The 18,360-nt window shown below is 38.8% G+C and overlaps 1 protein-coding gene across 2 annotated transcripts in view; it reads right to left on the reverse strand.

The window, feature by feature from the left end:
- MCHR2 (melanin concentrating hormone receptor 2) overlaps nucleotides 1-16,993 on the reverse strand; it is a 517,075-nt gene extending 500,082 nt beyond the window's left edge. Inside the window, exons 1-3 of one of the 2 annotated variants that reach the window (XM_044291586.1) lie at nucleotides 16,938-16,993; nucleotides 16,141-16,281; nucleotides 8,256-8,468 (exon numbers count right to left, since the gene is read on the reverse strand). In XM_044291586.1, the coding sequence (XP_044147521.1) occupies nucleotides 8,256-8,326 (71 nt within the window). In that variant the 5' untranslated portion in view covers nucleotides 8,327-8,468; nucleotides 16,141-16,281; nucleotides 16,938-16,993. Of the gene's footprint in view, nucleotides 1-8,255; nucleotides 8,469-16,140; nucleotides 16,282-16,937 lie in introns of those variants that run through there. The other variant, XR_006388820.1, reaches the window with a different exon arrangement.
- Nucleotides 16,994-18,360: the final 1,367 nt, after the last annotated feature.

Raw genomic sequence — 18,360 nt, forward strand, 5'->3', positions numbered from 1 at the left:
AATAAAAAAAGAATTTACAAGAAGTGTAAGGAAAAGATATGCAGGAATTATTCCACAGTATTGAAGCAGAACAGCGTTCAATAGGGGTTTTTACAGCCTGTGTTATAGAAACAACACTATTACACCTTGCTGCACTGACTGCGTATCCAAATTGACATTATACTGCTGCTCATTTCAGGTTTGCAATACCTCTGTAATTCCAGCCAGCCGTTCTTGTTTTTGGGGGTCTTATTAGCCCTGGTGTAGTGCAGGTACATATATGTTCGAAAGCCTTTTTTGTCATGTATTAGTAGGGAAAAGAGGGCCTTATTAGTAGTCATGAGCGGCAGGTCTCATATTCGAATTTGTGATATTACGCAAATATTTCGTCAAATATTTTTGAAATATTCGCTATATTCGTGAATTCGTTATATTTGTGATTTTTTTTTACACTTGCTAATATAGGGGCGTGTCTTAGGCTCGCGAGCATTTTCAAAGATTTGTTTTTGAAGTAAAAGTATTCGAGAAAAAATGGTTGGGAGCAATTTCACAGACGCCGAGCTAGATGTCATCATCATTGTAAGTAATTAAATTTTATAGCACTGTAAAGTAGTATAACATGCTAATTATTTAAATGTATTTAACTATTTATATCCTAAATATTCGCAATCGCTAAAATGTTTACTAAGTTTTTTCGGAAAATATACAAATTGACATTTGATCTTGTTTGTGTAGATATACAGTACAGACCAAAAGTTTGGACACGCCTTCTCATTCAAAGAGTTTTCTTTATTTTCATGACTATGAAAATTATAGATTCACACTGAAGGCATCAACACTATGAATTAACACATGTGGAATTATATACATAACAAAAAAGTGTGAAACAACTGAAAATATGTCATATTCTAAGTTCTTCAAAGTAGCCACCTTTTGCTTTGATTACTGCTTTGCACACTCTTGGCATTCTCTTGATGAGCTTCAAGAGGTAGTCACCTGAAATGGTCTTCCAACAGTCTTGAAGGAGTTCCCAGAGATGCTTAGCACTTGTTGGCCCTTTTGCCTTCACTCTGCGGTCCAGCTCACCCCAAACCATCTCGATTGGGTTCAGGTCCGGTGAGGAAATTCCGATTCAGTGCGAATCGAATAATTCGGATTGACTTCCACTTCGATTCGCTCATCTTTACTGCGCACCATGAGTCCCTCATGCATTCAACTTGTGTTTAAAGGGCATGTAGAAGCTTCATAGGGTTTTCCTATCAGATTGTCCACAGGACATAATCGTAATTCCTCTCCTATTTGTTATGGGCAATATTGTTGTTTGCCCAGATTTTATTATACTAACAATGGTACAGTCAACATATTTGAAAAGCTACTTACCTTTTGTTTTGTTGTTTTCTTAACATTATTAGCCTTTTCAATGTAATGCACGTTCACATATTTAGGAGTTTCTTTTTGTTAGTGTCTGTATTAAGTAAATTAGCTCTAATTTTTATTTTATGTTAAAAGCCTTTCTAGGAGTATATTGTGGACTTTTTTGGGAACTTGTGGTCCTATTATCACACCAATTTTTTTTATTTTCTCTAGTGACAAATAATAATAGTATTTATGTGTATGGTATAGTTATATACTGGTGTACCATATAGGATTTCTATTTATGTGTATGATTCGCTGTAGTATACCCAATATAGCACACATTATATAAGTTACATTTTATAGGAGGAGGAAAATTAGTTAAAGGAAATCTGAACTGAGAGGGACCAGGAGAAATGCCTATGCAGCAACCTAGTCCTGTCAATTAAGAAGGATATGGAGGAGCTGGCAGACAAAGCAGGAGGAGCAAGGGAGAGCAGATTGACTTGGGTCTACCCTCAGTGCACTTAAGTGCTCATATGCACATTTGGATTAAAAGTAATTTTTCACCAGAATGAAGGAATGGATTGGTAAGTCAAAAGATATTGTTAGATTCAGCTGAACTCGCCTACAAAGCAGTGTGTAACAGATTTATTTTAATTTAAAGGTTTGTATGTACATGTGTACGAGGAGGGGGAGGGTAGGCCCACTACACTGAATATTTGCCTTTGGTGAAGAAAAATTCTTAGGGCTCATGCACACAAATGCTTTTTGCGTTCAGTATACTGGCATATTTTTTTTTAGCTCAGTATGCGTTACTTATATTGAACCATTCATTTCAATGGGTCAGCAAAAAAAACTGAAGTGTCTTCGTGTGCATTCCGTTTCCGTATTTCCATTTTTCCGTTCCGTTTAAAGATAGAACATGAACATCCGGGATGACGGAGCATGAGAGCGTCTGACGTGTGACGCTGGGGCTCCGCCCCCCCCCCTCCTTGCACACTGGCCGCCCGAACTACCGCCTGAAACACCGGCATGCCGATCTGGCTGTGAGCTGCCCTGTCGAAGCGACGGTGTCCTGGACTCCTGTGCCTGCTCCTGATGCGGACGCTGACGCAAGTGTGTCCTGACGCAGTGTGCCTGCCGATGCTGGGAGCCGCCGGGTGGTGAGTGGATGCGGTGGTTGGAGGAGTGAGGAGGACCGCCTGCAAAGTTGTTGAGGTGCTGTGAACCGGTGGCCATGAGGTTTGGGGCAGTGCATACGGTCATCGGGAGATAAGAGACAAGACGGGGGATTCTATGAGCCGAGAGGAGCTGGCTTCCCCTTTCTCTTGGTGGATCGGGACACAGCGTCCCCGCCGCTTAGCCTGCCAAGCCTGCCCCCTGCAGCTTAGATAGTAACAACTAATATCTCTGGCAACCTCAGGAGGGGTGAAGATTGGAAGGAAAATGATTATCCTGGCCTGAGGGTTTCATTGGAAAAAAAAAAAAAAGAGTAAGCAATAAGTGAGGGTGGATGAGAGGTTAAAAAGAAGGTAAAGGGGAAGAGAAGCTGGATGGAGTGAAAATAATCGGTCGATGGTGTATTATTGGGGTCTGTACCGGTTTCATTAACATTACTGCTCTATTAATACTACTGTTCCGGTTTTATTAACATTTACTAACATTACGGTGGACACCCCCCGCCTGACCGATATAACCCCTGGACTAACCCTCTAACCCTCTGAAGAAAAATTATTATTCTCTTTCCATAGGACTAAACCCCAGTAATACCTCAACTCTTAGTCTTCGGGACTCGGACTCTGAGACTAACGGCGGACTGATGTCGAATATTTAATTGGTGCACCTCCCTTTTTTTTTTCCCTCTCCGGCTCTATCATTCAAAATCACTCAAAAGGAGCAGGGACAACGGGGTTGTGGTTTTTGTCCCGTTGGCTCTAGTACGCGCTCTGTTGCAGCCTGGATCCACGCCATCCTGTTTTTGCTTTTTTTTTTTTTTTTTTTCCTCTCTGGAAAAATGGACATAATTTCGCCTGTCTCTTTTTTGTTTGACTTAGTTTTTTTTTTGTAATTTTATTTTTTTCCAACAACAGGAAGCAGTGATAACTTTGCGTATGCGTTTTGTGCTGTTGTTTCCTCCCCCCCCCCCGTTAAGTGCTGGTTTTGCTGTATTGTACATGTGATATTGCTTTTTCTCTTTTTTTTTTTTGGGGAGATACTTGGAAGGAGTTATTGAGAGACCGAGAGACAGGGAGTACAAAATGCCACCAAAGAAACAACCTGCCCCTGTGGGTGGTAGCAGCAGTAGGAGATCAATAACAGGTCCGGAAAGTGGATCCAAACAACAGGGTTTAAATAAATTTTTAGCCCCAAGCTCCCCAGGATTTAAAACTCCACAAAAACAAAATACTATAGATCCGGGTTCCCAAGCTCTGACCCAAGATAATGGATTGACGGAGGGAGGAGGAGAGAGGCCGGCATCAGTGTCTTCTACACCCTTAGATGCGAGGATGATAAAGGACATACTCTGCACTGTCTCACGGATGGAGAATGCAATGGGTAGTATAGCAACTCAGATCGGGGCAGTGCAGACGGATGTCAGTATAATAAGGGATGACATGGAGAAAATTAGACAACGAGTATATGAGATGGAAAAAAGGGTCCCCGGGCTGGAACAGTCGCTTCAGAATTTAGAGAAGGAGGTCCTCTCTTTAAAGGAGAGGAATACTAAGATGGAGCAAAAACTAATAAGCCAAGAAGATAGATCAAGAAGATCCAATATAAGGTGTGTGGGGATCCCAGAGCGGGTAGAAGGAGATAATTGTACCGACTATATGGAGAAATGGATAAGGGAAAACTGTAGGGTGGATACTCTCTCCTCCCTTTTTTCTGTCGAAAGAGCACATAGGGTCCCTATGAAAAAAGAGATCCCGGGGGAACACCCCAGACAGATATTGGTTAAATGTCTATTGGTCAGGGACCGCGACGCAATACTATCTGATGCTAGAAATTCGGAAAAATATCAAATAGATGGTAAAAAGATAAAACTGTTTCCTGACTACTCCGCGCATACCAATGCCCATAGGAAAGAATACATTACAGTTAAAAAAAGATTGAGGGAGGCAGGCTTAAAATATAGTCTACTTTTCCCGGCAAAATTAAGGGTAGAGTACAAGGGCAGGACTGTTTTCTTCCAGGCGCTGGAGGAAGTTAGTGAGTGGGCGGACGAGGAGGGTCTTTGAGGCTGGGGGGGGGTTGAAAGAGTCCATATGCTGAGATATGGAGTCGCCCCGACTGCTGTATAGTCCAAGGGGGGGGCTATTTAGGGAGGGGTGGTATCTCGGGAGGGAGGGGTGGTTTGTTTGGGAGGGAGAGGGGGACGTGTTGTTGTTGTTTTTTTTTTTCTGCTCCGCCTCTGCTAGATGCTTAGGATCCTTTCGTTGAATGTGAGGGGTTTACGCGAGAGAGTAAAGAGATATGCTATCCTTGAGTGGTTGAAGAGGTTCCTGACAGCCATCATCTGCCTCCAAGAGACACATCTGGATAAAGAATCCCTAGGATGGTTGCAGAAGAGATGGATAATGGAGGGTTACCATTCAGTGTATACTACTTTCTCTAGAGGGGTCTCAATTTTGATACATAATAAGATTAGATTTGAGTTTCTGGCAGTGGAGGTGGATGACTATGGTAGGTACCTCTTCTTATATTGCAATATAGAAGGTGTTAAAATGGTAATCGCAAATATATATATTCCACCGCCATATAAACCAGATGTTTTGTATAAATTGCACAGATTTATGCTGAATAGAAAAGAAGCTAAGATGATTGCGATAGGTGACTATAATGCGGTAATGGACCCACTCAGGGATAGAACGTCTGGCAGAGGTGGAGGAGCAATAAAGGTGGATTTTTGTAAATTAGCCCAAGAGTTTAATTGGGTGGATATTTGGCGTCTTCAAAACCCAGACGGAACCATGTATTCCTGCTACTCAAAAACACACCAAACTTGGTCAAGGATTGACATGGTTTTGGGAAATAAAAACTTGATATCTCAAAATGGGATTAAGATAAAGTATTTACCTATGGCCCTATCAGACCACACTGCAGTAGTTATCGAATTAAATTTGATTAAAAAAAATACCATGCCACCATTTAAATTTAACTCCCAGTGGTTAACAAGGATTACAGATAAAGAGAACATAATGGAAGAACTAAAAAAAATTTTTCTAGAGAATATTGGCACTGCTAGTAGATTAATTGTATGGGATACTGCTAAGGCATATCTAAGAGGACTGCTTTTTAAAAAGGTGAATTATTGGAAAAAGAGTACCAGAGAATTGAGTAATGCACTAGAAAAAAAAGTTGAGGTAGCAAGAATGACCTATATAGTACAGCCTACAGAATACAACAGGAAAATATGGGAGGAACACCAAGAAAAATTAAAGGTATATCAAATGAAGAGAAGTAGGAAAGAACTACTTTTTCAAGGGATAAGCCTAGCTTCAGAGGGAGAAAAGGTGGGCAAAAATTCTGGCAAGTATTGTAAGAAACCAAAGAGGGAAATCATGGATAGGGGCAATCAAAGATAAAACGGGAGAAATAATCACTACACCGGAAGGAATTAAAGAAGTGTTTCTGGACTATTTCCAGGAACTATATAAATCCAGGGCACAATATTCAAAACAAGATCTGGACAAATACCTAGATAAGATACCTCTTAAACAGATATCTCAGCCCCAAAAAGAATACTTAGAAAAATAAATACTGATGGCCGAAATAAAGGAAGTCCTGAGCAAGGTAAAGCCGAATAAGGCACCGGGGGGTGATGGGCCAAAAGAATGGGGAATTTACCAGAATCCATGAAAGAGGCAATTATAACTTTAATCCCAAAAAAGGACAAAGAACAACTTGACCCGGGATCCTATAGGCCAATATCTCTCCTAAACACGGACGTTAAAATTTTGGCAAAGATTTTGGCCGAGAGGTTGTCGAAAGTAATCGGGGAAGTTATAAATCTGGATCAGACAGGCTTCATACCGGGGAGAACGATTTATTCAAATATAAGAAGGCTGTTTTTAAATATTGAAGCTAATAAATTACAATCTGGGGGAAAAGCTGTGCTCTCATTGGATGCCCAAAAAGCATTTGACTGTATAGAATGGGACTACCTATGGGCTGTATTAAAAAGGGTCGGTATAGGTGAGGAATTCATAAGTTGGATTCGGCTAATATACCACAATCCTAGAGCAAGGGTGATGGTAGATGGGAGCTTGTCCCTGCCTCTTGCCCTATATCGGGGCACTAGGCAGGGATGCCCTCTCTCACCATTACTATTCGCCATTGCAATCGAGCCATTAGCATGTATAATAAGAAACGATAGCGAGATTAAAGGTTTTCAATACGAGGGTGGAGAAGAAAAACTTTTGACGTACGCGGATGATATTCTTTTGTTTATGTATAACACTGGGGATCAGTTAAATAGGGTGCTCGATATAATAGATAGGTTTGGTTCCTTTTCCGGTTTAAATATTAATTGGGGGAAGTCACATATGATGATGTTAGGTGACGCACAACTACAGAGGGAATTAAGGGTTCAGGTGTTAAAGAAACATGACAACTTTAAATATTTAGGTATACAAATTTCCGGAAATATAGCTGAATACGAAAAATTAAATATACTCCCCTTACTAAAAGAACTCAGGACTAAAATACATATTTGGCGTCGTTTACCGATGTCAATACAGGGCCGGGTAAACCTGATAAAAATGATTTTTCTCCCCAAAATTCTATATGCTCTCCAAAATGCCCCGTTGAGGTTACCGCAGAGTACTTTTAAGGTACTCGATAGTCTAATGGGGGACTTTCTTTGGAAAGGTGCCATCCCCAGGATAAAAAAAGAAGTGTTGCAACTCCCAGTAAGCGAGGGTGGTTTAGCTGTTCCAAATTGTTTCTTTTATTATTTAGTTGCACAATATGGTCACATAAAAGGTACTTTGAACGGTTTGGTTGCTAGACAAGTCATAAATAGATTAGGGTGGAAAGAAGAGTGGAATCACTTGGAGGTTTTAGAATCTGGCATGTTGGTTAAAAAGAGCACAAGTAATAGAATATTGAATTTATTAAATTATATATGGGTGGAGATTAAAAAAATATTAAAGATTAAAGGGTTTCTGCACTACACGCCCATTTGGAAAAATATAAATCTTAAAGAATTAGACACGATTAAGAGTTACATAAATTGGGAAAAAAAACGGATAAAATACCTTAGTCAGATAGTGGAACAGGGTAAACTGAAAGATTTCAATATAATAGTTGGTGAGTTTGGGATTCCCCAAAAAGATATGTAAAAATATTTTCAGCTTAGGAATGCCCTGCGGATGGCCCTTCAAGAGGATAAATAGAAAATAGAAAAATCGGATATAATACATAAATTTACTAAAGAAGGGGAAAGAGGTGGTATAACTGCAAGAAGATATAAGATATTGATGGAGAGCAAAAAGAAACAAATTCTAATACTTGCAGGAAAAAAATGGGAAGACGAAATTCAATCCCTTACTGAAGACAAATGGGAAGATGCCCTCAGAAGTTACTCAATGGTCTCCAATAGGGGCTCACATAAGATCTCACAGTTCTTTGTAGTCCATAGGTTGCACCGATCCCCACGGTTATTAAAGATAATGGGTATGAGAGCTTCGGACGCATGCTCAAAATGTGGGGGAGAAAATGCTGATTTAATACACTGTTTCTGGAGATGCCCAAGGTTGATTAGATATTGGAGGGAAATTTGGGGCGTGGCCGGATGCCGGGAGGAGAGGACGCATAGTGCCTGAGCTCCGTCTGTGGAACCCCGCTCAGCGGCACAAAGCAAGCGATTCCTAGCGAAAATTTTACACTTACCTGCTCCAGGACAGCCTTGGCCTTACCTGCATCGCTGATGATGACGAGAGGGAAGAAGAAGGGAGCGCAGCCTCAGAAAATGACGGCGTTCTTTCATCCAGCCGCAGGGTCTTCTCAAAATGGCGCCGATTCCCGCCACACAGAAGGAGAGCTCCGTCCCTCCTCTGCAGCGACATGCGATCAGCACTCTTCTGGGTCCCCTTCTTCAACAGGCTCCAGCCCTCCAGCATTCCAGGAACCTAAAAAACAAAAGAGGGTGAGTGAACAGCATTTGTATAATCCTCCCCTTGATACTTACCCTGCATCGCCAGGCAAGGATCCTGGTTTAACAGTAGCCACAATGCAGGACATGCTGGCAGATTTGAAAAGATCTATCCATGGCGACTTTAAAGAGACAATTTCTGTTATACATGCAGATATAGTTGCCATAGGAGAGAGAACCGCTCATTTAGAAGAAAAAATGGAGGAATTTGTTGCAGCACATAACTCACTGGTGGATAATTACAATGTGGTTGATGACGATATAGCAGCCATTAAACTTAAAATTGCTGATCTGGAGGATCGCTCCAGAAGAAATAATATCAGATTTAGAAGCATTCCTGAAAGTGTTCTGGACTCTCAGCTACAAGAATTCGTTTCAGATCTTATCGTGGCATATCTACCTGATACCCCTGGATCAGAACTAATCATTGACCGGGTACACCGGGTCCCTAAACCCAAAGCCCTTCCAGCCTCTGTTCCCAGGGACGTTCTTGCTAGGATTCATTTTTACCACCTAAAAGATTCCCTGATGAGAGAAGCTCAAAAAAAGAGAAAAGATATCCCTGAAAGATTCTGTAATGTCCTCCTATTTACTGACCTTTCGCCAGCGACATTAAGCAGGAGGCGTGAGTTTCAAATCTACACCAAAGCGCTAAGGGATAACAATATCCCCTACAAATGGGGTTTTCCTGTCAAATTGATTGTGAGATATCAAAACTCATCATTTGTGCTAGTTTCTCCTCAGGAAGCGTCAGAAGCTTTTACTAAATGGAACATTATTGTGCCACCAGAGGGCGCCAAAGACAAAGAAAATAACTCCTCTTTCAATAGGTCATCTCCTGATAGAAAACACCTCAACCTAACGCCTGAATGGACCAAAGTAGGAAGAAACCCTCCGTGATTTCCATCCTGGACAGTAACTACAACCTCTGAAGGTTTTTGCTATGTTATACAAGACTTACGGGGTTCCACACCCTGTTGCTCTACCTCTCAGAACACATATTTGATCTAAGTGTTCATATTCCCTAATCCACTGGTCTTTCACGCCTCTCATACCAAGTGATAGACATCACAGTTTTGTGGTCATTGTTAGACCCTTATTATGTTATTGTTAATTTTTATTTGTTTTATTTGTTATGCTTTAACTTATTATTTCACATGGTTACATACAAGGGATCTGTCTTTACTTCATCATCTGCCTGAGTACAATAGCTCAACTCCACGGTCCCCTCAATTAACTCATGGAATCATTTGGGTACTTTACTATTTGGTACTTGTTGTTTTAAACTTATACTGGGTTGAATCTCTAACAGTGTTCTTTATAGCTTCAAATGGTTAGTAATGGTATAAAAATTCTCTCAGCAAACGTTAAAGGCCTCAATAGCCCATTTAAGCGTTCCACATGCTGGAATGAGGTGAGAAGACAGAGAGCTGACGTTATTTGCATTCAAGAGTCTCATCTTAATGAGGAAGATTCCCGCAGATTTTGTCACCCCTCCTTCCCGCACATTTTTTACTCTCCAGCTAATAAAAAAAAGAGGGGCGTGATTATAGGTTTTAAAAACACCATAGCCTTTAAGTGCCATAAGATAATTTCCGATGAGGAGGGTAGATATATTATCATTATTTGTGACGTTAATAACTCTAGATATACACTAGTGAATATTTATGCTCCCAACTCTGATCAGATAAACTTCATTAAGCGTACCGTTAAACTGGCTCAGGACTCCAAACAGGGATCCTTACTAATCTGCGGTGATTTTAACATGTGCCCTGACTCTTCAATGGATAGGCTCCCAGCCCCTCCCCCTTCCCATAAAAACTCGCATCTTCAAGATTTTTTTTTTCAGGAAGGGCTTCTTGATATTTGGAGGGTCCATCACGCAAATGAAAAGGACTTCACCTTTTTTTCACACCCGCATAGTACATACTCTAGAATTGATCTCTTTATTTCGGATAAGTGGTTATTGCAAAAAGTATTAGAGGTATCCATCTCAAATATCACATGGTCTGATCATGCATTTGTAACTCTCATACTAGATGATTTGTATAACAACAGAGTATACTCTCCATGGAGACTTAACAACTCATTGCTCCAAAACTCTTCTATTCGTTTGGATGTGGAAAACTCCCTGAGAGAATATTTTAGGTCTAATGATAATAATCTGGTCTCAGACACCACATTATGGAGCGCGCACAAGGCGTTTATCAGAGGGGTACTTCTGAAACATGCGGCCATCCAAAAAAGAAATAGAAGGAAAGCCTTAGATACCTTATTAGCTGACATTAAATCCCTGGAGGAATCATCTAAATCTTCTCTAGACCCAAAAATCTTCAGTAAATTAAAAACGGCCAGACATCACCTCTACCTGCACCTGCATGAAAAACATGAGTTTCATCTGCGTAAAATTAAATCTGAACATTATTCACAAGGCAACAAAGCTTCAAAAATTCTAGCAAATAGAGTTAAAAAGAGAGAAGTCAAAACAAGAATCCCCTTTTTATATGATGCTCAAGGCCAAAAACTTTTTAATCCCAAACATATAGCAGAAGAATTTGCCAACTATTATGCAAATCTATACAATTTAGGAAACTCAGCTGACACTATACAACCCACTAACGAATATATCAATGACTTTCTTAGTAATATTTCTCTCCCCTCCCTAACGCCAAGCCAAAATCAATCCCTCAATTCTAAAATTACTCTTTCAGAAATTTCTGAGGCAATTTACTCCCTTAAAAATAACAAATCCCCTGGTCCAGACGGTCTAACAAATGAGTATTATAAGAATTTCTCACACATTTTAAACCCCTTCATGAATAGATCCTTTAACTTAATTGCAACACAAAAATCTATTCCAAAAGACATGTTAAATGCACTAATCATCACTCTCCCTAAGCCGGGTAAACCGGCAGATAGACCAGCTAACTTCAGACCCATATCACTTTTAAACTCCGATATAAAAATTTTTGCAAAAATATTGGCAAAAAGACTATCTAGCATTTTGCCTTGTTTAATTTCCAATGATCAAATTGGATTTGTTCCCAATAGGCAGTCATCAGACGGCACTAGAAGGTTTATAGACTTATTAGATGTGGTACATACCACCCGAACGCCCTCTCTGCTTCTTTCCTTGGATGCGGAGAAGGCGTTCGATAGAATTCACTGGGATTATATTTATGCAACTTTAAAAAAGTTCGGTTTTGGTGAATTTTTCCTATCTGCAGTTATGTCCTTATATTCCAATCCCAGTGCCTCTATATATTCATCCAGTTTTCTTTCTGTTCCATTCGATATCAGGAATGGAACCAGACAAGGTTGCCCTATGTCTCCCCTGATTTTTGCTCTTGCAATGGAACCATTTGCTGAACATATTAGGTCTTCCCCGCTGATTAAAGGGATACGTGTAGGAGATGTAGACCACCGCATAGGTCTCTTTGCAGATGATGTCTTGATCATCACTTCCAATCCAACCACTGCATTAACTGCTATTAATGATATTATTTCCATGTTTGGTAAAGCATCTTTCTATAAAATAAACGTTAATAAATCACAAATACTAGACTTAGGATTATCCCCAGCTTCCAAACGCTTTATCTCCAGTTCATACAAATTCCCTTGGGCAGATGATTCCCTGACATACTTGGACATCCAACTTGCCTACCCTACCAACAAATTATTCAAGGTTAATTTCTGGCCTTTATATAATAAAATTAACGATTCCCTAAGTAACCTAAGGTTAGACTCGCTTTCATGGCTAGGTAGAATAGCTGCTTTGAAAATGGTCATTCTTCCTAAAATCATTTATATGTTCCGCAATATTCCAATCTTCATTCCCAAGGGATATATATCCAAACTACAAACCTTAATCAATCGCCATATATGGGGGAAGTTTAAACCCAGAGTGAAAGCTCTTATTCTTAACAAACCACTCAAAACAGGAGGTCTTAATGTCCCTTCTATTAAGCATTATCACACCGCATCTATCTTGGACCAACTGAGATATCTGATCAAAGATGATACCTCAAAAAAATGGGTCTCACTAGAAAAAAGTATTTTAGGTTCGTATGACATAAAGTTACGTCTTTCCGCTATAGCGGCCTTCGGTCTCAAAAATATCCCTCCTTTAGCAACCTTAAATGCAATACTTAAATCCTGGCACTCCGTTACCAGAACTGATAAGCTAATTCCTACCTCATTGTCCTCAATGCCTCTGAAAACCTGTGAATTGGCCACCCCAGATCTACGGTTTGATAATTGGATAAAAGCAGGCATTACTAATGTCAACCAATTATGGAAGGATGGTATATTTGTTGAATTTATCCAATTACATAAGGACTTTAACATTCCCAACTCAGATTTTTACAAATATTTGAGGATTAGACATCTTCTAAATTCACCAGCTGTCTTTACTTGTAACACTAATAATCAAGATTTTCTAAATTGGATATACATGACCCACAATTTGGACAAAGGTATTACTAAGGGTTATCAAATATTAAAAGAAACAAACATAAACCCCCTACAACATACTCTGAACCTTTGGAATTCGGAGTTGGGGTCTGCCCTCACTGACTCAGAATGGATAGAAGCCTTTACCACCGTATCCAAATTATCAAAATGTTCTGACCACTTAGAAGGAGCAAGGAAAATATTATATAGATGGTACAGAACTCCTGTATATTTAAATAGAATTTTTCCTGAGATTTCGCCAATATGTTGGAGATGTGACCAAGCTCCAGGCTCCTTCTTACATTTGTGGTGGGATTGTCCTAAAGTTAAGGCTCTGTGGGTTTCAATATTCAATTTCATCTCTTCACTGGCTGGTTATCCTATCGGACCTTCATCTAAGATGGCTCTTTTATCTGTTGGTTTAGTAGATCTTCCTTGTCACTTTAGGTCTATAGCTGGCCACTCAATATTTATAACCCGTCTAAAAATTGCTGCTTGTTGGAAATCTGGAAATCTCCCTAACATTAACAGAATTTTCAGAACGTTAGATAACAGCTGCTTATATGAAGGTTTGTGGGCGTCATCTAGGAACACAAAGTCTACATTCTTAAGAAGATGGGATGTTTGGTTAAACCATAGTAGTTGTAAACTTCCTCCTGATGCCTCCATCAGGCTATAGGCCCTTATCCCAACTGGTTTATGCTTTTTATACAAGTACCGGTCTCTCGTTATCTTTTTTATCTCTTTTATACATGTACCTGCTAGTTTTCTAATGGCTTATTATTCTTTATTACCTGTTGTGTAATATCTACTATTCTTTGAAGATTCGTATGTGCCTTACACTTGTGTGTTCAATTGAACATGTGAGTGTTCTCAAACATTTTGTAACCTACTTTGTTAAAAACTTCAATAAAAATTATTGTTCAAAAAAAAGGAGGGAAATTTTGGAGACAGTACAGGTAATTCTGAAGGTTCATATACCGGAAGACCCGGTGATCTGCATTTTAGGGGCAACTAAACATCTAAATTTAAATAGAGATATACGTGTGGTTCTCTGTAAAGTGCTATTTCAAGCTAGACTCCTTATACTTAAGAAATGGGTGGGGGCAGATCCTCCGATGGTGAGACAATGGAGGAAAATGGTGGATAATTTTATTAAGGAAGAACGAATGATGGAGGGCCACGGAAGAAAAAAAATATTGAGGATCTTTGGAAAAAATGGATGCTTTAGGGCAGGATTTACCTAATTTTTTATAGTTTTTTTTTTTTTTTTTTTTTTTTATACACGTCCCCCCTCCCCCATCTCATAAGGGTGGGGGGAGGGTAAAGGTAAAGTAAAAGGAAAAGATTGGGGCTAATGGGGGCGGGGGAGAAAAATAGTTTAAAACAATTGTTCAGGAAAAAATGGAAACGTACTGTGTAAGATGTGACTTGAAGATATTTATACCTATGATGTGATTGGAATGTATACGTTTCTTTTTGTATAAATGAAAATAAAGATATATACAAACAAAAAAAAAAGATAGAACATGTCCTATTATTGCCCGCAAATCACTTTCCGTGGCTCTATTCAAGTCAATGGGTCCGCAAAAAAACGGAACACATACGGAATGTACTCCACATGTGGTTTCGTATCCGTTCCATTTTTGCGGAACCATCTATTGGAAATTTTATGCCCAGACCAATTTATTCTATGTAATTACTGTATACTGTATATGCCATACGGAAAAAAAAGAAACAGAAAAATGGAACAGAACCAGAAACACTACTGAAACAAAAAATGGAAAAAACGGCCCACAAAACACTGAAAAAGTCATACGGTCATGTGCATGAGCCTTTAGCCTATTAGTTTATACTAACACTGGTAGAAACTAGAGATTAGCAAAGTTATAAAAAATTTGATTTGGCTGCCTCGCCGAAGTTCACAAAGAAATTTGATTTGTTACAAATTACTTTGTCATAAATCGCATTCCATTGTATGTACTGTAGCTTGTGCAGTGATGGTGAACGCCAATTGCGACACCCCCCGACATTGAACCCCTCAAATGCCACGCTTATAACAGCATCTGTCATATTGAGGCCTTTCAGGGGGTAATGATGTTGTCACCAAGCCTGGCCAGCTTGATGCTGTCACATGTCAGTGCTCTAGAGATTTGATGCGTTTTCTTTAATCAAGATGCAAGCAAATGGATGAGGTGAGAATTTTTTTATTTTTTTACCGGCATTTCAGAAAAAATTGATTCATTATCAAGAAGCGTGAGGAAATTTTGCTTCATGACAATCCAAATTTTTCCAAAATTCAGATTGAAGTTCACTTCAGATACTTTGATTCGCTCAACACTAGTAGAAACCAATCTTCTTTTGATTTTAACAATACATGGGAACCTCCTTGTTGCGACCAGTTACGCAACTGCAGAATATTATTAAAAAAAGTCACATATGAAAGGCACAGTATACAACATGGTATAAAATATTTTCCCTACAGCTGCACAGAAAACCATTCAACTTCCAAGCACACAATAAGCAAGATTTCTCAATGCAGTTATGCTGCTTTGTTTGTGTAATTGCATTGAAATATATGGCCTTTGAGCGAAATGTCATGCTCAAGCCATGTTTAGCTTGTATTACAAAATGAGTAGTCCTAAAGTATGTGATAAGATTTACAATTTTTCTCCAATACTTCTTTTATAACAGTATGAACAGTTTTCTATAGTTCTGTCCCCAAATCCAGCAGTATAATGCCAGTTGACCTATATCTATATATTGTACAATACTGCTATACTGTAGATGCTCAGCTCCCCAAACCACCCATATAAACTCACATCAGAACCTGTACATCAATGTACGTTTCATTCATAGATATATGCAAATTAAAAATGTATACATTTTATTTTTTGGAAAACTAGAATGGGTCTTTATTACATACTTTACACAAATAGAAATTTTGCTATAGTTTTTCCTTTCGCAAATGTTTCTATATCATTGGTTTTAAGCCAGCTGAGCACCCTCCCAAAATAAGTGTAATCAAATCTTTTATCAAATGAAAGCTTTTGAAATTGCATGATATAAAACACAGCAGGTTATCAGCTTTCAATATTGTGCCTTTATAATCATGTCATTATATACGGTAATAACCTTTTGTGCTTGCAGGTCAAAGTAATACTTATCTGCAGTACATGTGACATTATAACAGATACCATTTTTATATTTGCCTTTCCATTTTTAGCAGACACATTGATCAGTCTGCGAAGGTAAATATAAAGCTCCGAAAATGATCACAAGTCGTGAAGAAGCTGCATCTCTAGTAGACATCGGGGAATAGATACTGTGTTCCAGCTCTGAAAATATAAAATGTCAGTAAAAAGGTGAAACTACTATTACTGCACAAAGATTTTATCATATACCAACATGCTGCAACAGCTAATCAGTAACTTGGTGCTAATATTTAAAGCGTTTGGGCCATCTCATACATTGATAGCATATCACTAGGATCGTCTGGAACCTATCTCTAGAAAGGAGCCCCCAAAGTGAATGAGGGTGCACCATGTGAGCACAGCAACCCTCCTTTCACTTCTATGGGATTGCTGAAAGTAGCCAACTGGAACCATAGAGGTGAATGGAGAGGTTGCCGAGCATGTGCAGTGTGCTTTCCATTCACTTCTATGGGAATTCTGGAAATAGTCGAGCGCACTCGCTTGGCTCTTTTCAGAATTCACATACAAGTGAAAGGAGAGCATGCTACTCATGCACTGTGCACACTCCTTTGCTTTCTAGAGATAGATTTGAGTCCCAGAGGTGGGACCCACACATATCTGACATTTGTGGGATATCCTAGCTACAGTATATGCCACCAAAGTGTGAGGTGGGTCAACCCCTTTCATACACAAAAACAGACAAAATATAGGTTGTAACATTTATATTTAATTTTATGCCAGGCAAAACCTCTGACAGCATCCAATGCTTAAATGAAAGTAATGTGCTAATTGTCACTCACCCAGTGGAATTTCTCATATCACCTAGGATTGGCACTGGCCAGAATTGACGACCCTTGCAAAAAAAATTATTTGACTTATTCTCAGAGTGTAAAAGCAAGCAATGGTTACATAGTTTGAAAAAAAGACACAGGTCTTTCAAGTTCAACCTTTTACATATCAATTATACAACACTAATTGTTAGATTAGTTACATGTAGCACTTTTTTAAATCCTGACATAGTATTTGCGATCTCTGGTGTAGGGAATTCCATAGTTTGACTACTCTTTCTGTAAAGAATCCTTTCCAGTATTGATGTCTAAATTTACACATGTAAAGAATGTCTCCTGGTCTTTGAATTGATAAACAATGTGCCAGTTCTTTGTATTGAGCATACATGTATTTATACACGTACATGCTTTATAGTACAGAGCTTAAAACTGTATGCAATACTGAAGATGTGGCCTCATGAGGGATTTATAAAGAGGTAATATAGCATTATTTTTTATACTCCCTAAAATCTTATTTGCTTTAGCAGCTGCTGCCTGACATTGAACACTGCTGCCTAACTTACTTGTAACTAGAATATCCAAGTCCTTTTTTTGTTCTGTTGTCCAAAGTTTAATCCATTTTAGCCCCATTCACATGACTGTATTTTTGGTCCACATCCATTCTGCATTTTTTTGCAGATTGGATACAGACTCATTCAATTCAGTATGTCCGTTCTGTAGTCCTGCAAAAAAGATAAAACATTTCCTATTCTTGTCCATTTTGAGGACAAGAATAGGCATTGTTATATTGGGTCTGCAAAATGGATGCCACACAGGCCTCATCCGTATTTTTGGCAAATTTGCATTTTGCACACTACAAAATACATATAGTTGTGTGATTGCACCCTTAATGTGTATACAGCCATACGATTACTGTAGACTAGGGGCATTACTGTACATTTAACACATAATAGTAACATAAAAAGGGAATAAATGCAAAACTTCTAAAAAAAATGTCATGTAAAAATGTGATTTAAACAGTCATTTTCTTATGATGCATTACTTTTAACCCCTTAAGGACTCAGCCCTATTTCACCTTAAGGACTTGGCCATTTTTTGCAAATCTGACCAGTGTCCCTTTAAGTGCTCATAACTTTAAAACACTTTGACTTATCCAGGCCATTCTGAGATTGTTTTTTCGTCACATATTGTACTTCATGACACTGGTAAAATAAAGTCAAAAAAATTATTTTTTTTGCATAAAAAAATACCTAATTTACAAAAAATTTGGAAAAATTTGCAAATTTCAAAGTTTCAGTTTCTCTACTTCTGTAATACATAGTAATACCCCCAAAAATTGTGATGACTTTACATTCCCCATATGTCTACTTCAGGTTGGAATTATTTTGGGAATGATATTTTATTTTTTGGGGATGTTACAAGGTTTAGAACTTTA

This window comes from Bufo gargarizans, chromosome 4, assembly GCF_014858855.1.
Source record: "Bufo gargarizans isolate SCDJY-AF-19 chromosome 4, ASM1485885v1, whole genome shotgun sequence".
Lineage (NCBI taxonomy): Eukaryota > Metazoa > Chordata > Amphibia > Anura > Bufonidae > Bufo > Bufo gargarizans.